We start from the raw sequence: 22,465 nt of genomic DNA, 5'->3' as shown, positions 1-22,465 counted from the left end.
GTGTGTGTGTGTCAGCGATGGTGGGGGGAGAGGAGGATCTGTAGAATGAAAAATGTCTTGTCTCCTTTTTTCATGGTCCTCTACCCACAAGTTTGATATTTTAGCATTTTTTTTGTAATCCCTCATAAACGTCTAGAACTGTTGGCTGCCGCATTTTTTCCCCACTGGTTGGGGATATTTTTTTCCCCCTCACTCATCAGTTGTCTCATCCAGATTACAAAGAGAGAGAGAGGGGGATAAGAGAAAGAGCCTCTTTAGGAGTGCATCATGAGGATTCTGGTTCCTTTCTTAAATGCCTGGAGGTAATGCTGTGCACAAAATGATGGGCAGAACCTCTGCAACGCACACCTCAAAGGCTCGAGTCAGAGAGTCAGAAACCTACCCAACATGCTCCTCACTTTGACCTTATAGCACAAGGATGGACCGGAGATAGGCCACACTTTCTTCAGAAGAATATTTTTCGCCTTTTCTTCTTGGCAAAAAAAAGGTGCCATTCACTGTAATGGACTCGGCAGCAGTACCCAGGAACTGCCATTTTCAGGCAGCAAATGTTCTCTGTGTCGCAGAGTAGAGTGGCGAGGTGTCAGAAGAAAGGGGTGGGGGTGGGGTGGGGAGGTGGCAGAGCGAGCAGGTACAGCCATGCGCTTGTGCGCTAGCTAGCAGCGGGTGATCCTGTGCCATGTGAAATCTGTGTTTAGACAAGCCCCCCCTGGGAGGAGAGGCTGATTGATCAGTCTGTGTGGCACCAAAAAAGATGGGCAGTGACAGCGCCTCACTGTTAAGAGAGAGAGAGAGAGAGAGAGAGAGAGAGAGAGAGAGAGAGAGAGAAAGTAAAGCAGACTAAAACTGACAGATATTTTAAAAAGAGACGGTGAAAAGAAGATCTACATGGAAAAAGTCAACAACAATGGATCAAAGTCGGGGAAAACGGAATAGAATATGTGGCGTGTCAAAAAGATTTTTTTTTGTGTAAAGTAGTTAAAAGAGGAAGGTGAGTGTGCTTTGGCAAGCGTTCGGGAGAAAAAAAACCGAAAATGAATATGCAAATCTTCAGAAGTGGTTCACCCTGCATCTCTGAAGGAAGACATTGTTTGTAGAGCTTTAATGCCGACGAGCAGCACTTTAATTACCTTCAGTTAAGAGGCTGCAAACAAACAAAGCCCTCCCTCATAACTTCAAAGCACCCGGATCCAGAGACCCCCCATTCCCATCTTCAGATCTCAGAAGTGAGCCTATTTTTCAATGTAAACAAAAATGCGGCAGACATGAATTGATTATGTACCTGCGGCTCCGATGAGCATGCCCCCTTCTCTTTACTCCCATGATTTATGTCCCATGAATAATCAATTGTGTTTGTCCCAACGCACAGCATGCCGACACAACAGAAAGAACAAGCATATACTTTCTTTACCATGCAGACTCACAGCTCCATGTCTGTAGGCAACGAACGCAACCTGTTCAATACTGTATGCCAAGCAAAGCTATGAGGCTTTATTTCTGTGTTTGGATGGTAATGACAGCTGCACTGTATGTACAGACAAACAGACAGAAGGGAAACTTTTCAAATGATCTGTCTAATGTAATGATATAAACTTCCAACAGCACCGCACATGAAGGGACATGGCTGATATGTCTTTTAGCATTTCACGTTTGTAAAAGCATGGCAATGTGTGACATCGATAAGCAACAGGTGGCGATGATGAAAGCGCAGACCGCTAAGAGGCTGATTCCGTTGCAGCCATTTCCTCATGTTTTTCAGAAGGACTCAAAAAAGACACCAGTCTGACCTTTTCTGGAATCTATCATTAAGCAGGAGAATGGCATTCACGTGGCTAACACTGAGTTTCATATAGAGGCCCCTGCTGCAAATTAGAAGGGCTCCAGTTGCAAATTTGCATAATTATACCCACACATGCAGGCAAAGTTGAGGGGGGCGGTCAAGAGAGAAAGAGTAAGAGAGAGAGAGAGTGGGTGGGGGGACGAGAGAGAAAGAGAGGTGAGAGAGAGAGAGAAAGAGATAAAGAGGGATAGAAGGAGCGAGAAAAAAAGAGGGAGTGAAAAAGAAGGTAGGGAGAGCATGAAAGGAAGAGAAGCTGAAAGAAAGACACAGGGAATGAGAGAGAGGAGGGGAGAGATGAAGCAAGAGAGAGAGAGGAAGAGAGAGAAAGAGAGATGGAGAGGAGCAGGCTGTTGTAGTGGTGGTGATTTCTGTGGGTGCTGGGCTCAGGCCTATCTCTCCTCTGAGCACCGCAGGGGCAAACATCAAAGCCCCGTGTAGCTGGAGATGGTGGGGGTGGAGACTCACTCCACGGGGGATCCAGCACACAGCAGACAGCCCCGCACTGCCACGGATCACATGCACTTTCCCACATAGCTCTCCACACAACTGCCACTGGGTCATTCGAAAGAGATTCGAATGTATGGACACACAAATATTTACTCATTTTTTGGTCATTATGTGTGGTAAATAGGATTAAACAACTGGTCATAATAATAAGAATAGTAATAATATATCTAAAAAATGGTTTGCCAGTTGGTTGTTTTCGACTAAATGAGGAGAATGCCACATAGATGCAGCAGCCGTATGCTCTGGAATGAAGAGATATTACATTCTGACACACTAACCCTGTGTTCACTGGCTTTATCTGGCTTTGAGTACTGTGCTTTAAAAGTATTTATTTTGGTTCATTATTTTCCCCCCTAAAGCCTTTTTCCCTTCACAATTGAAAAAAAAAAAAAAACTAAACTTTTTAATTATATTTACAGAGAATGGTTGGCCTGACGGTGAAAGATTATATCAGTTATTTAAAAAATAATATGTAAGAATGCATTCAGAATTACTCAATGTTGTTTCTTGTTCCAAAGGCAAATGAAAATGGCTATTATAATGATGTTTAATATGCACACGCTCACTGCAGGACATAGTGCTCAAATCTAATTTAATGCTGTCTGAATTTATAACGAGTAGACATAAAATCAGTGTGAAAATACTTGACAAACACCATTGAAAATAGACTTCTCTCTGGAGTCCCACTGCCTTTACATTTATTCAAGATGAGGCCAATAACATGGCCGACTCAAACATACTGTCAGATAATGTTTGCTCAGAAGGAAGGAAGGGAAACATATAGAAATAGCTGAAGTTCTTCTCTTTTAACCACATGTCTTAACACTAGGCTTACAATTATGAGAGGAAATAAGTGTTGTGTGCTGTGTATTGTGTTTATTTTACGCTACCACATTTAGTGGACTGTGGGTTCTCTTTGAAAGTTTTTTTTCAAAGAAAAAATATTCAGTACTCATTTTTCCATTCCTTATCTACCTTATTTTCTGCACTCACCTTGTATTAAAGTGTGAAGCAGTTTTTTTGCCTGTGTTTTAATAATTTACTTGTCTTATTTGGTAGGTTGCCCAGTTCCAGGAAGAGAAACAAGGAGTGGGCTTAGACTTCTTTTGCCTACAGAAAGCCAAAGCACTTGATGTTTGTAGTTAAACAAGACCTCACTGTTGGCCAACCCACGGGAGTGCCAAATCAGAATGAATAGTTTGCGTCAGCTGTCTAGCGTGTCTCTCTTGCTTACGCTTGCTCACTCTTGCTCGGTCTTGTTTTTGCAGATTCCCCAGGTGAGCTACGCCTCCACGGCTCCCGAGCTGAGTGACAACACTCGCTACGACTTCTTCTCGCGCGTGGTGCCCCCAGACACCTATCAGGCGCAGACCATGGTGGACATCGTCAGGTTCATGCGCTGGAACTACGTCTCCACCGTGGCCTCGGAGGGCAGCTACGGGGAAAGCGGCGTTGACGCCTTCATACAGAAGGCAAGAGAAAATGGTGAGTCTCACGACTTCTTCATAGCCCTGCCGTATCAGCACATGTTATTTGAAGAAAATTGCCAAACTCAGTAACACATATACATATATATATTTATATATTATAAGCCTTACATAATCATATCATGGCAGATGTCATATGCTTTCATAAGTAGTTATGGTACTAAGTGTCCACGGATGTATGAGTGCCATAGCACCATAATCGGTAATTGTCATGACAGTATAATGATATGACTGCTCATTACCATATGGCATAAGCTGTCACGACAGCTAACATTCTGAAAAGCTGACAGCCAAAATTAAGAGCTGTCATGACAATTACTGCTAGTGGTAACATGCCACTCTCACATCACTGGCTATCATCATGATGACTTATGACAGGGCAGAACATCTGCGTTTATAACTGTGTTTATGACACAGTTATATCAGTCTTATGAAGCAGGGTTCAAGGAAAATTTTACCAAGTCTTCTAACAGGATCCATGAAAAATACGGTTATGAACATTTGCTCAGTCCCATGTTTGAAAAACACTTCAGCCACACTGAAATAAATCACCTAGCTCTACCTACACAGTCACTCAGATACTTGATGACTGACTCAAAAAATAACAAATAAAAACCAGAACCCATAGACACTCACAGATCATAAGAGGCCCTTAAACTCATGATCCAGACTGGAGAGGTCCTGACCTGGCACTCCGTGAAAAGCACCCTTGAAGCAGTGAGCAGCGCAGGTGCAGGTGCACTCAGTGGAAATATGCTGGTGGCAACTGAGAGCTCTTCAGTTCCATACGTTTCAGCCCTGAAGGCACACTATGGTCATTTGATTTTACACTATAGGCCCGAATTTCATTGATGGGCAACACTGCTGGCAACACGCAATGTCCGCAATGCATGACCTAAAGCTAATATAATAACCAATTGTTTAGAGAAAGATTCTACGCACGAACAGGGGTGGGTCAGCGCAATGCTGGGGTTTGTCCGTGAATAGACGTGGGAGATCCACATTTAAATGAGTTCCTTTAAAAGCAACACCTTTTTCCTTGAAACTTCTAAATGATGTAATGTCTGGCAGACCTCCCACACACGAACCCCTGCCTCCTCTGTGTAAACTGCTCCATTTGCAACTGGAAATTTTGTGTTTGCTTCTTTGTAGAATAATTACTAAACTCTGTGTGAACTTTATTAAGGTATGGTCGAATCATTGTGATGGGCTGATGAAGGATGACTTCATTGCCACATCCACTAACTATTCAACCCATTTAAGCTGCTTTGTGTCAATAAAATGAGCAAATACAGGTATCCCTGCCTATTCTCACTGCGCGGTTGCTGATGTATGAAACTTGTCTGCCTGTCTTTGCCCTATGAAATAGTCTCCATTTAGAGCCTGAAGTTGGAAATGAGGAAACACTGAATGTGAAGTGAACTGGTGAGGGAAATAGACTCTCATGGTACATGTCCACTCTTATGGGACGGTTTTGCCTGCAGACGTTTCACCTTTCCTCGTTTTGCCTCCCCTCATTTTGCAGCTCGTGGGTGTTTCATTATCTACTTGGCTAAAGTATTCTCTGGTGCTGCATATGAAATACATGATTACATTAGCCAGGTATTTAACACATAAGCATATAATAATGGTCAAAACCTACTATTGCAAGTCATTTTGACAGCTTTTTCTAATTAAAATTACCCAATGCTATCTTAAAAACCCACCAGAATAGGGTCGGACTTTGAACAAAATTCAGCCCTGGCAATTCTGTCTGGACTGGCCCAGCACACACACTGTAATATCAGGCTATTTATAACATAGGCTACGCAATCGATATTAGGTTGGCAGCAGTTGGTTCAGAACCATGGACAATGCCATTCTTGAATTGAAACGCTTTCTTTACAAGTGTGTTTCTTGTGTTCTGGTTTGGATGGTATTTAAAGAACAAATCAAACTCGTTAGCTCTCTAGCTCTCAAACTCTAGCTCTGTTAAAACTGTCACTAGTACTGGATGCAGTGTCACCTGAGAGGTTGTCATTGAGCTCGTCGTCGGCAGCTGCCTTCTCTACCTGCTGCCCCTGCTGTCCACTGGAATCAGCCTGCCACCAAGTTTTCCTCTTCATTTGGTGCTGGTGCGCTTCATTTTGACTGACTATAAATCTTTTTGCAGCATCAGCCTTGAGATTTCTTTTTCTTTTCACTATGACCTCTTCCGCTCCACCTTTTCTCTTTGGGATCTTTTATCCATTTGTATTCTCGATTGCTATCTTCATAATTGCCTCTTTCTGTCTTGATTTGATTATTTCCCACCTGACCTTTGACATTACATGGATGGACAGATCCACTCAAGGTGTGGGGGGAGTTGATGACAGTAGCAAATCCTGCACCTGTAACACCCAGTGAGATGGACTGTTCCAACATCAAGTGGGCCGCAAGCGGCAGGTTGCATTTTTCTTCCCTCAATTTTTCTTCCCACATTGCTGGTGGCATTGCAGCCTACTAGGTGGGCTGGCCCATCTGGCATTTGCCAGATTGCCAGTCTGAGCCTGCACCAAAGACACCAACAATCACCAACATCTTCCTCCTAAGCACTGTTTTGTTGGTTTGTGTCTCCTGGAGGCTCGTGGAAGAGACCGCCAAAATAAATTTGTCTTGGATGTTTGTACAGAAAGTTTAATTAACAGAACAAATGTATCACAGACAACAATAGTATTACAACAAAGGACCCATGACCGTCTCTCCTAGACCTTCCCCAGTATGAAAGATTACGCTTACATTGGATAAATGTTTGCCAGATTCATTTGCATAAAATTGAGCTTGGCCCAATTTCTAGACGAGCCGCAACTAGACGAGCCACACCGCTTCCCAAGATGCTATGCACAACCGTCAACGACTCCTTGCTGCTATCCATAGAAAATTAATTGTATCTGAGGCAGGTGTGCTGGAACAGTGGATATCAACTGTCGGAGCGCAACAGTATGGCATCACTAAAACCACAGGTATTGTGAGACGTGATCAGGCAAGAGTTCTCCCCAATCCAGTGCATAAAAGCTGGGGGTAGACAGTAGACAGTAGTCTACCCTGTTATGTCAGTAGTCTGCTCTACATTTCAATGCAAGTAGCAAGGAAAAAAGTACATCAAAAGACATAAAGTAAAACTGTTCTCTGGTTCATGGCTGTGTTTAGATCACAAGCCTCAAGGCCACATTTTTCAAATGTTTTTCGCCCCTCAGATCCAATATTTCAGTCATGACGGTTCAGCTTTGTTTACATAAGCGACCCGCATTTGTCCTGATCTGCCTTGAAAGTCTCTGAATTCATACATTTAAAGTCACATGCATTAACCACATGTGTCATGCACAACAACAAACAAACTTAAGAACTCGAAATTCAACTCTGGAGGATGACGCACACATGCTGTGAAGTGTGAAAAAAAATCAGAAAAGAAAAATCTTTCTGATCTGACTGAGCATTTTCTGATCTGAGTTGCCTGCCTGCAGATTGCTCGTCCAGTGTCAGGCTACATGAAAACACAGACAGAACTTGGCAGAAAACTAGACAGACCAAAACTGGGTAACATGTGGCAACAAAAGTGACCACGTTCAACCTGCACTGCGAATGGAACCCATAAACCTCTCCAGCTGGCAGCCGAGAGCTTCCTCTCCATCTTCAGCAGCTAAAATGAAAACTTGTTCATTTCTGAGGGCCCAAATACTTTCCCCAAGGAGGCCTGGTATATATTGTGCTCACGTACTGAGACGTTATGACTTTTATTGCTCAGAACCCTCTTGTGTTGGAAACCCATTGCTGAGCTGATGAGATCGAGTGTGATTTTAGTTTTTGGCAAACCCTCCCAGGCCATTTATCTCTTTCTCCCCATGCTCAATTTTGGTCTTGATTGATGACCGTTTGGCAGCCAGAACACACAGGTACTGGTGGATAATGTAAAACCAATACAGAATGAATATGTTGATGAGTGGAATAGGTCACTGCTGAATCACTTATGTGGGTTTATGGATGAGCGTGTTAATGAAATATGTCAATGGCCTTAGAATGCCTTACTATCTTGATTTTTTTTTACACTACTTGGAAACTCATTAAATTTCAGATTGAACAGAAAAGTGTAGGCGAATTGTTCTGCGTGGGAGGTAGACCTCTTCGTGTCTTCATGACGATGTAGCAAACACTTGCCTCTTAAAGCACTTTGCTCAATTCGCTAAAATCTTATTTAAAAGAATGTAATTGGATGCTGCCCAATATGGATCTAGTCATATGAATATAGTGCCTCGATCCACCACTGCAGCACTTTTGGGAAAGCCACTATCTGAATTACAATTATCATTAATTGTTTGTATTAGCATAATTGTTATTTCACAACTCACCATGATCTTATTTATTAAAACTAATATTTCAGTTGTCAAATGCTGTAACATTGGTGTGTGAGCTGGATGTTAAGAAATGTCTACCTCTTGCTGTTCAGACTATAAACCAAAGCGTCATTGTCTGAAATATCAAGATGAGCCACATGTGGACTCCCATCTTCAGATTCCTGCTGTTGCTCTCCAGCATGGTCCCCTTAATGACACAGCCAAACAGACAGCCAAATATGCCTGTCCTACTTTCCCCATCTGTATAGCATCTGTCATGGCAAACGTGTTAGTTTGGGGACTAGCCCTACCTATGCCTGCCTATGTATGACTGCCAGCCGCCAAGTGGACGTCTTATGAAGGTCTTTTGAAGTCTGAAGAGGAAACACTGCAGAACAACAGCGGGGGGGTCTGGGTACAAAAACTATTTAGTTCTCAGGGGGTGCGCGCCCACGGTAGCTCAATCAGAAGCAATTAGAGGACGTGGTCCGAACTCATTATAACTAGAAATGAGTGGAAATGAAACTTGCACCGTAATCTTTATTGGGTTGCACAGGAACATTTAGCAAAAGTGCTGTTTCACTCCTTTCTTCCTTCAAGAACAAATTATATGCTGACTTATTACTTGATCATTTGTTGTGTTGTGTGTATATATATTTATATATAGTATGACATAATCATTACGTTATTGTCTTGAACTTTATATACACCTTTCATGGGATTTTGCAGTGGCATTTATGTCATAGTGTGTTCAGATCTAAAAGAAAAGGTGGAAGAATACGGGGGCTGCAGTTATATTCTAAGATCATTGGTTCTTCTGCACCAGATGTATTTGCTGAAGGAAAAGGGAACTAAATGAAGAGCAGGAAAGTATGTCAAGCACAGAGGTCATTGCACTAAGGCCATCCGTGGACCGCAGTCTCCTCCCAGCTGACTGGCTCTCCATTCCTGTGTCTGGTTGATGACCTCCAGCCAAGTTCGGGTCTTGACCTCCCAAGTTTGGAATCAGATGAGCAGCTGGTCTTGTTCCTCCCTCCAGAAACCCCCGGGAGTGGGATTGGGGCTGTTGTGGTCTGCCATTAGGGGTGGCAGCCAAGGGGAAAATAACAGAATTCAGCGTAAGGGTCTAGCATAAGTGATGCTTAATGTAGCAAGAAGTTGCATATTGATTAGATGTTATGAGGCTTTATGTTTGGAGAAAAAAAAGGAAAATAGTGGATACAAATATTTACTCCAGTGTTTTTCTCCTAATGTATAAATTTACAAATTGTATTTGTTGACATTTACGCAATGTGAACAAGAGAGCCAAAAGCAAAGATGATATGTGGGGCAGAAACAAAATAAAGAGAGACCAAAAGAGAGAGAGAGGGGGAGAGAGAGAGGGGGGAGTGAGAGGGGGAGCAGGAGTAGGAGTGATAAATGGAGAGCAAGTGAAAGAGTCCAAGAGAGAGATGGAGAGAGTTAAAAAGATAGAGGCTGAAAGAGAGAGCGAGAGACAGTGAAGTAGACAGAGTGTGCATGAGGGAGCGAGAGGGAGAGATAGTGTGTATGTAAAAACAGGCTGGGCGCAGAAGGAGTGGGCGAGAGAGCTACTGTTAGGCGTCTGGGGATCCACACGCTCCAGCTGGGGGCCCAGCCAGCACACTCTGAGGGTGACCCCTGACCTCCGGGTGGGATGAGTGGAATCTCTACTGACACGCCTTCCTCTTTCTCTCTCTCACTCTCTCTCTCTCTCTCTCTCTCTCTCTCTCTATCTCTCTCTCTCTCTGTGGATCCCCAGTGCCCTCTCTCTCTCTCTCTCTCTCTCTCTGTGGATCCCCAGTGCCCTCTCTCTCTCTTTCTATCTCTCTCTCTCTCTGTGGATCCCCAGCGCACTCTCTCTCCCAACTCTTTGCCTCACTTCCAGTCCTCGGCTCCCTTTCACACCCCCTGGCACAGTGCAGCAGGGCCTCTCAGACGAGGCGATGAGGAGTACAGGCCACCTGGGGAGGGCTTTAGAGGATAAGTCACATCGGTTACAGCCCAGGTCGCCATGTGGCACCAGCATGTGTGTGCACAGCGGTTTGATGTCTGAGGTTTTGTCTGCTTATTGCGAATAAGAGAGAAGGGGGCGTCGTGTTTAGGTTTGCCAGATCAAAGGACCTGTCTGTCTGGTCAGATACGCCTCAAGTGATGACCAAACAACAAACCAGCTGGGTTCACTTCAGGCGGTGAGCCCCGACACCGTGTTTCCAGCGGTAAAGAGCACGGAGCAGTGGCATTTCTTTTTAAAGACCACCGACATGGGCAAGCCCTTATTAGGGCCTCACCATCCTTCTCCGCACAGTTGGGGGAAGCAATTCAACACTCCCATGAATACCCAATAAGCCATGGCATGTCCAATTAGTATCCCACTGGACCAGCCTATTGTGCTGACTTATCCATTCATGTACTTTACTTCCGCGCCACTTCAAAAGGACTTTGCTCTAAGGTTGCTGAGGGTTGAAGCCTCATACACAGGATTGCAATACTAAACAGTAAGAAGTAAACAGTTTCTTTTTTTGAGAAAGACTAACTTTTTTTCTAATGTTATTCTTATATACTGTATATAAAAATATGATGATATATACATTCTGTCTGGTTGTAAAACTAGCTTGACATATAGTCGGTACACATGGAGACATAATCTTTTGGAGAGGACATTGAAGGGGTCACACACTGCACTACTGACTACCTGAACTTCTGTATGGACATTGTCGCTCCCACTAAAACGGTGCGCTGCTTCCCTAACAACAAGCCCTGGATTACCTCTAAGGTAAAGCATCTCCTCAACAGGAAAAAGAGGGCTTTCAAAGAGGGGGACCAGGAAGAGCGGAAGCGCGTACAGGGAGAGCTGAAGAACATGCTGAGAGAGGCAAAGGACTCATACAGAAGGAAGGTGGAGCAGAAGCTGCAGGAGAACAACATGAGAGAGGTGTGGGATGGCATGAAAACCATCACAGGCTGCAAGAAGAGCAGCAGCACTGTAGAGGGGGATGTGGTGAGAGCAAACCAGTTTAACCAGTTTTACAACAGGTTTGACAACCCAGCTCCAGGTGTTAGTGACTGTCTAACACCTATTCCTGAATCCCCCCCATCAGCTGCTGCTAACTGCTCACCTCACACCACAACCACCCCACCCCTCCCCCTGCTCTGACCACAGCCAGTGTTGCCCCACTCCCTCCAGCTTCAAGCCCTGTGCCATGCTCCACACAGCTGCACCCCCCCCCCCCCCAGGCGACCACACAGAGTCCCCCCCCCCCCCCCCCACCATCACGGCGGTTCAGGTCACAGGAGAGCTGAGGAGACTGCGCCCCAGAAAAGCAGCCGGCCCTGATGGAGTCTGTCCAAGACTCCTCAAGGCATGCGCGGTGGAACTGGGTGAGCCTCTGCAGCATCTCTTCAACGTGAGCCTCCAACTGGGGAAGGTGCCTGCTCTGTGGAAAACGTCCTGCCTCATCCCCATCCCGAAGAAGCCGCACCCCAGTGAGCTGAATGACTTCAGGCCAGTCGCTCTTACATCACACATATCCAAGACCATGGAACGACTGCTGCTTCACAACCTCAGACCTCAGGTACGCCATGCACTTGACCCGCTGCAGTTTGCCTACCAGGAGAAGGTGGGCGTGGAAGATGCCATCGTCTACCTTATGCACAGGGCTCACTCTTTTCTGGACAAGGGGAAAGGTGCTGTGAGAATCATGTTCTTTGATTTCTCCAGTGCCTTTAACACCATCCAGCCCCTCCGACTGAGTGACAAGCTTGTGCAGATGGGTGTGAACGTCCACCTGGTATCCTGGATCACCGACTACCTGACGGAGAGGCCACAGTTTGTCAGGCTGAAAGACTGCGTATCTGAGACTGTGTTGTGCAGCACCGGCGCTCCACAGGGGACTGTGCTCTCACCTGTCCTGTTCACCCTGTACACATCAGACTTCACCTACAACACGGAGTCATGCCACATCCAGAAGTTCTCTGATGACTCTGCTGTTGTGGGATGTATCAGGGATGGACAGGAGGGTGAGTACAGGAGCCTGGTGGACAACTTTGTGCAGTGGTGCAGACACAACCACCTGCAGCTGAACACCTCTAAGACCAAGGAGATGGTGGTGGACTTTAGGAGGTCTCAGCCTCCTCTGCTACCAGTCTCCATCGAGGGGGTCAGTGTGGAGGTGGTCAACACTTACAAATACCTAGGAGTGCATCTGGACAATAAACTGGACTGGTCAGCCAACATTGATGCAATCTACAAGAAGGGTCAGAGCCGGCTCTACTTCCTGAGGAGGTTGAGGTCCTTCAATGTCTGCAACAAACTCCTGCGCATGTTTTACCAGTCTGTGGTTGCCAGCGTCCTCTTTTATGCTGTGGTGTGCTGGGGAGGCAGCATTAAGAAGAGGGATGCGGGGCGACTGGACAGGCTGGTGAGGAGGGCGGGAGCTGTTGTGGGCACCGAACTGGACTGCCTCACAAAGGTGGCAGAGAGAAGGACCCTGAGTAGGTTGCTGACTATCTTGGACAATGTCCACCACCCACTACACCAGACCTGGGCAAAGTGCGGCACAAGGGCAATTTGCGGCCCGTTGGCTGTCCCTGTGCTGCCCGCGGAGGACAATTGTAAATTAGGAATCAAACGTAAATACCTGTATTTATTATACGGCTCTTCAGAATGTTCCAAAAAGTTCTGTTGATTTGAATGGGCCATCCCAACGTTTGCAGTTTCTTTATATTCACTGCTGCGAAAAATGTATGACTGCTGTCATTGGCAACGGGTTTTGTGTGTTCTAATTCACATCTTTCATATCATTCCGCAACGCAAGTAGTCCGGTCATTTAACGTAACTGAAAGTCATTGAAACTTGAAGTCAGAAGGTGGGTTGCTTCGCATTTGCGTGAAGAACTAAACGGCAACAAAATCATCAAAAAGAGGTATTTTGGAGAAATGTCTTCTATTGTTTTGGCAAGTAACCGTATGTTTGCGGGATATTTTTTTATTTCCGTAGGCCTACATTCGTGCGTGTGGGCGTGCCTGCGACCATTTGCGCTGATAAAAAATGATATTACTATTATTTGTATACTTATACTATTGCATTACAAGCTTGCTCTCGTGTGTGTGTGTGCCATGTGTATTGGTCGTCTGGGAACACCTTTAATACTGCAAAAACATGCTCATTTTCAAAATCGTTTTGGTGAATGTTGATTACATGTTGATTAAATAATGTTGGCATTTTTACTATGCCTGCACCACATTTTTTTGATAGCCTAAATGCAACATCTACTCTTACTTATAGCAGTTAATCAAAACCATACAATGTAATGTTTTTTTATAAAGAGATGCAACTTATATTGAGCAGAATTGAGTCCAGCCTATTGGTCCGGCCCTCCACAACACTCCCACTATCTCATGTGGCCCCTTGGGGAAATGAATTGCCCACCCCTGCACTACACAGTACTGTCAACAGACAGAAGAGCATATTCAGTGGCAGACTCCTGTCACTGTCATGCTCATCGGACAGGCTGAGGAAGTCCTTTGTCCCCAGGGCCATTCAGCTTTTCAACGCCGCACAGAAGGGGAGGGGGAGGGAGATGGACTTCTCTGCATGAGTCTACCTCAGTCTGCCCTCCACTGCTCATCTCATCTCATCTCAGCCCCATGCACAGAATTTACCACCTACATATTCTGCACTATCACTTTGCTCTTTGCACTTTCTAAACACACACACACACACAAGCACAATACCACTATCTTGCACTACCCATCCTCACAAGCACAAGAACATTATATATTCTTTTGCACTCTCCACACCAGCAGCACAACATCACTTTTCACTTTTCACTTTCCTGCTGGACACCGACACTGTCAAAATCATTGCACTCTGTACAATAGGGTCAGACCCTTTCCTGTACCTGGAAACACTCTGTGTGAATATGTTCTCCCTATGTGTATGTATATGTGATTTATGTATGTATGTCGGTGAGGTGTATAAGTGTATAAGTGTATTTGTGTATGTGTATAAGCTACTGGATGACCTAAATTTCCCTTGGGATTAATAAAGTATCCATCTATCTATCTATCTATCTATCTATCTATCTATCTATCTAATCTGGTTTTAAAATCATGGGCGTGTTTTTTAAATGAGTTGGGGTTAACTCTTTGCCGGTTAATTATGGGGACAGTAGAATTTCTTTTGTGTGAGAGGGACAGAAAATAGGACACCAGACACGAACAACAGTACTGGCAAATGGGGTAATGGGGAATTGGAGATTGCTGGCTGATCTCGGAAGGCAACTTCAAGTTCCACAGTGTATTGTTGTGACTGCTATGAGACCTGACATGGGGTTGTATGCTGAGTGTGAGCGCATTGTTTACTTTGTTGAGTCAATCGATTCCCTTTGAAGTTGTTATTGAGGAAGCCTTTGAAAGGAACAAATATGTGAAACTGGTTGCGGAGGAGCAAGGGAGCAAGGTTGTCAAGCACACACAAGACCAGTGGAGATAGGTGCTAGAGGCCTTGTAGCTTAATCAATCACTTCTGTTGGAGTTTGGTTTTCGAGGACGGTCACTCAAAGGAGCTTTAAAAAAGCTGAAGCTGCTGAAAAAGCTAGCCAATGGTTGCAAGCCTCAGGCGCTCACAGATTACTTGGGGGCGTGAATTAACCTGTATTACGTGAAGAAGCCTGGTGTCACAAGATGTTCTAGAAATTGCCATGCAAGCATACATTGACACCATGCAAGATCTTCTGGATTTTGGCACACCTAGAGCCTGCATCAACGGGGGATGGACAATATTGAAGAGGCCATACTTAGAGGCACCTCAATCTATGGGGCATAGGTATGGCTGAAGACGGCATACTTAGAGGCACCTCAATCTATGGGGCATAGGTATGGCTGAAGAGGCCATACTTAGAGCCACCTCAATCTATGGGGCATGGGGATGGCTGAAGATGGCATACTTAGAGTCACCAGCAAACAGTTTAACTGAAGAACCCGAGATGTATTTGTTGTTTGCTCTGGTATTGACATATGTGTCCTAAGCCATCATGAGCATGGAGGGAGGTGGGTTTGGGATATCAGACACCACTGTTGAGTAGGGATGGGTATCGTTTGGTTTTTATCCGATACCGGTACATAACCGATACTTTTAAAACGATACCGGTGCCTAAACGGTGCCGGAACCGATACTTTTATAAAAAATAAAAAAATGTTTACGATTGACGACATTTAAGAAAGGCTTTATTGCCAAATATATGAACTGTTTAAAGTAGATTATATATATACATAAATACAAAACACCTTTTAACTTAAAACTTAAATAATATATGAACTGTTAACAAAAGTTTAGACTATACTTAAATAAATACAAATAAATACAAAACACACACACACACACACACACACACACACACTCTGTACACACACTACAGCTTCAATACTTCAAGCAATTCTTTTGTTCAATTCAATTTTTTTTCTTCAAATTGAACAATATATTAACTGTTTAAAGTATATTATAAATATAAATACATACAAAACACTTGGCTTCAAACTTTTTAACTTCAAACTATGAACATTATATTAACTGTAAACAACAGTTTATAGTATACTTAAATAAATATAAATAAATACAAAAAACAGCTTCAAACTTCTTTTGCAAAAATATGAGCATATTTGCCTTTGGAGTCAAAAATGTATTATTTTGTTTGCATTTATTTCATGAAATTTTACCATTTTATGATTTGTTTATACCTATCTTTTCTATCTTGTTTATAGTTAATCTTGTTACTTGAACACACTGAGTACGAGAAAATGTGTACTGCCCCTTTAAGAGACTACCGTAGGTTAAGTATAGCTGTCATCTCCGTTTATTTTTTAGTCTTCGGTTGCTGATCTGCCGTTGACTCTTTGCCTTCTCTCCACTCTTTTCACGCAATTGTTTTGTTGCATTTGCTGCACGTCGCGATGTTTGAATATTTTGGTGCGAAATACAGCCACACTTTTGACCGTTTACCTTTCGGTATTTTCTCTGTTAAAAGGTTGATGGCTAGTTCTGTTTGTGCTTGCTCTGTGAAATGCTGCATGCTCTTCACTGTCATAAGACTGTTGCTATGAAAACACCAATGAGCGTGAGCGACACAGGACAAAGTTTACATTGGGAGCTGGGGCAGTTTTACATGTGCCCCGCGGAATCTGCCTAGCAACCGTTTTCAATTGGCTCAGGCACCGAAATGAAGCACCGAAATCTGCGTTGCATTTCGGTCCGGGTAGGTACCGGTTGTATTGGAACCGGTTCCATATTGGTACCGGTTCTCGGTACCCAACCCTACTGTTGAGCCCTCTGGAGGTGTTATTGGCCTAAGTCAATGAAACACTGACAAAGGAAGGTGACCACTTGACAAACCGCAGTTAAATGATCATGAAGACATGTTTGCTGTTGTTGTTGTTAAGGATCGTTAGGTATCAAAATGATGGTTGTAGTGCACCCTGTTTTTATAATACTTAGGCTAGGTTGTTGTGTATGAGTACTTGCATGTGACAGTGAGAAGATTGGCCGCTGTGGGAAGTCCCCAACCAATAACAGAAGGAATCTAACAACTTTTCCTCTGTATAACTAAAAAAAATAAAAGTATGATGCATAGTCAGTGTATGAACTACTTTTTCAATACCCTGGTAACCAAACCATGACACGGACATAATTAAACAACTAGGCCACGTTCTGAATTCAATTTTATAGTGTTTTTCTGAACCTGCACATTGGATTTTTGGAACATCTTCGAAAGCAGTCTTTGGTACCCAGCCACAGTATATCAGGTTTAATAAAGGCTTATTTTCAGCACACAGCATACAGAAAGTGCAAACACTGATTTCCTATTCAGACAAGCTGTGTTAAGAGTCTGAGTCAGGCTTAACCACTGAACTGTAGTACAAGATAAAAGTGAGTGTTGTGCTTACTGAATATTCGACTTCCACACACTGGCAATCACACTTGAAACTTGGTCTTGAGGATAACCTTTGCTGTAATGTATTGTGCACCACCCTGCTACCATTTCTAGGGCAACCCACAGTATCTAATGATGCAGTAAGTACTGAATGGTTCCATTAAATTGATGAGTGGTCTACCAAGTTATGTTATAATGTAAGTATTTTAAAACAAAACATATCTTCATTTTGTCATTTAGACTGACAAACCCCTATAAGTCCCCTATATAATGAAAACACAGTCGGCTATTGATGAACTAAAAGCACTATGAAGCCTATAGCACTATGTGTTGTTATTTCTAGCACTCCCTGGGAACTAAAGCCATGTGATGCTGCTGGAGACATCCTAGATCCTAAATTTGTTAAACTACTGGGACACTTCAGCACCTGTTCTGGGAGCTGTGCTGAACATGGTCTCTCAGCTCTGTTAAACTACTGGGACACTTCAGCACCTGTTCTGGGAGCTGTGCTGAACATGGTCTCTCAGCTCTGTTAAACTACTGGGACACTTCAGCACCTGTTCTGGGAGCTGTGCTGAATATTGTCTCTCAGCTCTGTCCCTGGTTGCTCCCCCAGCTCGGATGCAACCTCTCTGCATTTCCCTGAGATCCAGATGAGACTCTTTTAATTCAGTGATTTCAGTTGGTTGTAGACTTGACTTGTTCAGGCACTACTCAATCGTCGCGGTTGTTGCTGTTGTTTTATGTTGTTGTTGTTCCAAATTTTCATCAGTAGCTCCTTGGACGAGTACCCTCTATATTGCTGCAGCTCTGTCTTAATGAATTAATCAATTTCCTCTCTCGCTCACACAAGCTGCGGTGTCCCTAATGTCTCAGCCTAAATGACAAAGCATATTGTTTTCCCATCAACACTCCCAATCATACTGTGTCCCAGGGGACTGGGTGAGGATATTGGTGAGGCTGACGGAGGATTTTCACCAAGAGACCGGGAGCTTATTTTCTCCTTCTGAGGAGAGTAGATCCTTGATCTGGAACCATAAACCATCAAAAATAAATCCCCCTCTTCCTTTGGAGCAAAAGATAAAAAAAAGTCTGAAAAACTCATATTTGGGGGAAAGAATCACGAGAACAATACGAGTAAGAGGACAGAACAGTTGTTTGACACTGCTAAGACAAAATGAACAGGTGGTTCTACTTCTACTATTAAGTCTTTCATTCATAACCCTGTCCATAAGCCAATTGTAAGCTTTAGCCCAATTATTGACATACAGTTTTATAGGGTTTACCTCATACTTACTAACACACACACACACACACACACACACACACACACACACACACACACACACACACACATAATGTCACAATGATAAAATAGTACAGCCTTTGTAGTGCCTCAGCATCTGTGTGGCTAGTGCCTCTGTGTGATGAATGGATTTGAAAGCCGGCTTAATTGACACATCAGACAGTGAAGCATTCTGCATATGCTGATTGATTGGACATGCTAATTGAAACGTGGAGTTAAACATATTAACAAGGCCTCCTGATGGCTCTTCTGATTAATACCATATTTCATGCCATGTTACCACAAATTCCATACCAGTTGTGTAATGCTTGATAGGCGTTTCTGTTCAAATTAATTTGCACATAACCCTCCCAGATGTGCATAGATTTAAGGTAGGAATATATGGGGAATAGTCTGGTCATTTTTTTCTGTTCATTGTTTGATGATAATTGTGGATTCATGAAAATATATTGAAACTGGAGATTTGGAAAGCCATGGATAATGGCCATCTGGTTTTGGTAATGGATTTGTCACTGTTCTTTTCCATTTTTAAGTGTTTGCATTGGTTCATTGTGTACGTGATTACGCATTCACATGCAGAGGCCATACATACTCCTGTGTGTAGCCTCACACTTTCTGCATGTTTTCTTTTTTTCAGTTCTCTTGTACCATTTCACTGATGCTAACATGTCATTTTTCCAAAGCATTTACCATTAAATGTGACTTATTAGCTGGATAGCGTGGTCCTATAGATAGCACTCATTCAAACTGATCATAATATTCAATCATAGTCAATAACTGTTTTTAGATGAGATTGCAGTATTCCTTTGGGTACTACTCAGCTGATGAGTGGGTCAAACTCTGTCACTGACCTTTTGAAAGCTGATGAGAAAAGTTGCCTATGTGCCGCAATACTGCTCAGTAATTATTATCCTTGTGTAGATTATTTCCTATGAAGTGGTCTGTTATTTATGAGTACCCAATGAAAAAAATACATTATGGGCCCTAGTTCAACAGTGAAAACGGCTGGCGGAAATGGCCTATTCTGCGGGTTCAATCCACTGAAAGACTCAAGTGTTTGGGAAGTGCTAATCTAATTTGTTCAATTTGAATGAAATGCTCAGTCAGCAGGAAATTAATGTCATCCATGCTGTACATACACAATAATGACATATGTTGTTTTTTATTTTCACATGCTGTAGTCTAATTAGACCGAGGCAGAAGAAGAAATGCTGTGCCACACCAGTGCACCATGCCCTTCCTGCCAGCCATGTTCACTCTCAAACTAGGGCCCATAGAATTAAATAATTCTTCGATATGCCTGCCCTTTGGTGCAAACCCAAACAATGGTTGCTTATCAATAGATCGACACGCTTTAGCAAGCAATCACTAGGAGCCCCTACAGGTTCATCTTCCACTGACACATAACACATTGTGTTTGTCTGTATCAGTGAGAGGACACCCTGTACTACTTCATCTTAGAATTCTATTATTTAAATATAAAAGACACTGGCCTGTATAATGCATCTTGTAGTGGCCAGCAATTTAATTTCTCTATGGTCCTGGGTGAGAATACCCAAGCATTCAATACAGGTCATGATAGAGTATGCAGTGACTAAGGCAGCCTAGTCTGGGATATTCTAACAGTAGAGGCTGGAGAGACGATCCCCAGACACTTCACCCATGGCCACCATTCACCACTACTAGTCCATGTTGGGACTGAATAGTATTGACTCACATAGAGGGGAGAACAATCATTTCTACCACCGTTTAGGGAATAAATGGCTTTTGAGGGTACAGGAAAAGTTGGACTGTTCAATCAATATGTTCTGAATGGGTGTGTATTGTCCAGCGTTATTATGGAAGGTCTGTGTGATTTCATGATTAACTTCAACCTCCTTTATCACTAAGATGATGTGTATTGAGTTGAATTGTTTCTCAACACAATATAGTAATTGAACTGAGATCAAGGGAACCGTCCTGAATAAAGCAAAATGACTCCATAGATGTATCATGTGTATGTTCAACATACAGACTTCTGATTAAGGCTCTGGTTGGCAAGATGAAAATAAATGGTCAATCTATAATACCCATCTGATTGATGTGCATTAATAATTGAGCAATCATTTAGGAACCCTTTGTCCATAGGCCTCATTGTAATTGCCTGAAAGGCTGCATTGTGGGGCAGACTACCCCAAGAAGGCAAAGAGGTAATTTTGTGCGGTAGTTTAATCAGGACCTCTTCCGAAAAGCAGAATCAATGACTATCTATTTAAAACAGTGAAAAGCCAGTCACATAAGACCAATGCGCTGTGTCCATGCATCTCGCCTAACATTGTAGAGTCATGTCATTCAACATGACCTGAGGGCTCTACATTCATACTCAATGCCTATGATGGAATGTTAAATGGTGTGAACTGAAACCATTAGGGAACAACAAAATGAAAGAAAAAAAATCAATATCCATATAACAATGTTAGTCAATCTTTTTTTTTTGCTAATATTGATTCCCGATTGACAATTCTGAGATGAAGCCAGAGATTCCCTAGTGTCAGTGAGATGAAGCCCACCACCACTGCTGATTCTCAAAGTCAATCCAGGACTGACCTAAGAGCTCTGCCTTTTCTTCCTACTGCAAACAGGCGAGATTGCTTGAACATTTTTTCAGCTGTTTGCCAATAGCAAACATACCTCCCCGAAAACATATGAGAGAACACAGATTTCAAAGGCTCCCCGGCAGTCTTTTAAGCCCGCTCTGAGAAGATGCTTTTAGATGCTGGTTGACAGTATACGAGGGCAGTATTTCTTGCCTGAAGGTGTCATTTTCTATTCTATCTATTTCTATATCTAGGAGGTATGTTAAAATATTTTCTCGAAATATTATCTCGAAGCAACTCTGCAAAGCAATATGCATGATGGCGCACAAAGGAATGATGGAGAGATGCCACAAAGCTCTACAGACAAAAATGCTTGATGATTGACAGGTGGTCCTTGTTGGCAGCAGGTTTTTAGTATCATGAATAAATATGTAATTGATGAGGTTTTGTGGCTGTAAGTATTGGCTTCACCTTGCTGAGAGGATCTTATGACTGCAAGTTACTCCAAGTGATGCAGCATGGCTACATTAACATCACCCCAGCCGTTTGGCATGAGACGCATGCTTTTGCAGGCCAGTTTAGGTAATGTGATGTAGCCATGCTGCAGTCCTATCCATTAATAGCATCGCATAGCAACATTTCAAATGGAGAACTCGAGATGAGTTGGTCTTTATGCGCAGGCATTTTGTGTTTTTGGATAGAAAGTCAGGATTAACACTATTAGCGCGACTGTAAAAAGGCTCTGCAGCAGCCTGCAGTGAGACAATGACGTTAAGAGGGTTTAGAGCAACATTGCACTTCTCACATTAGAGAGGGGAGGGTTTCAAGGGAGCCAAGGTCCCCTGCTGATGGCAAACGCCTTCCAACACCCAAACACAGACACACACACACACATTCTAACACACACAGGCGGACACACACACACACATACACACACACCAAACACACACACAAAAACAAATTCCCCATCCCACACCATAACACAAACATACACGCACACACTCATTCTCTCTCTCTCACACACACACACAAACATACCCACACACACTCACACACACACACACACACACTCTCTCTCTCTCTCTCTCTCACACACAAACACACAAAAACAAACTCCCCGCCCCACACCATAACGCAAACACACACGTACACACTCATTCTCTCTCTCTCTCTCTCTCACACACACATATTCACACTCTCTCTCTCTCTCACACACACACACACTCTCAAAACACACAGACACACTTTCTCCCCCTCTCCCCATCCCATACTCCCCTGCCTTTGTGGTGCGCTGAAAAACAGCAGAAATCACTCAATGCCACACACCTGTGAAGTGGTTGCCGCTACAGTGTATGTTCTGGTCAGGCTTCATTTTTCACAAGTGATGGCTCCGTCAGATCGCAGGGGCCCAAAGAGGCCCCTGGAGGAAATGAGTCAGCCCGTTCGGGGGTT

General features: G+C 43.5%; 1 protein-coding gene across 4 annotated transcripts in view; it reads left to right on the top strand.

Moving 5' to 3' along the window:
* LOC105894203 (metabotropic glutamate receptor 4) overlaps positions 1–22,465 on the top strand; it is a 180,184-nt gene that overhangs the window by 104,385 nt on the left and 53,334 nt on the right. For all 4 annotated transcript variants that reach the window (XM_031566580.2, XM_012820683.3, XM_031566581.2 and 1 more), the window contains exon 3: positions 3,616–3,832. In XM_031566580.2, the coding sequence (XP_031422440.1) occupies positions 3,616–3,832 (217 nt within the window). The remainder of the gene's footprint in view (positions 1–3,615; positions 3,833–22,465) is intronic.

Source organism: Clupea harengus, chromosome 4 (assembly GCF_900700415.2).
Source record: "Clupea harengus chromosome 4, Ch_v2.0.2, whole genome shotgun sequence".
In the NCBI taxonomy this organism is placed as follows: domain Eukaryota; kingdom Metazoa; phylum Chordata; class Actinopteri; order Clupeiformes; family Clupeidae; genus Clupea; species Clupea harengus.
This window is presented reverse-complemented; position numbering and strand designations above follow the sequence as displayed.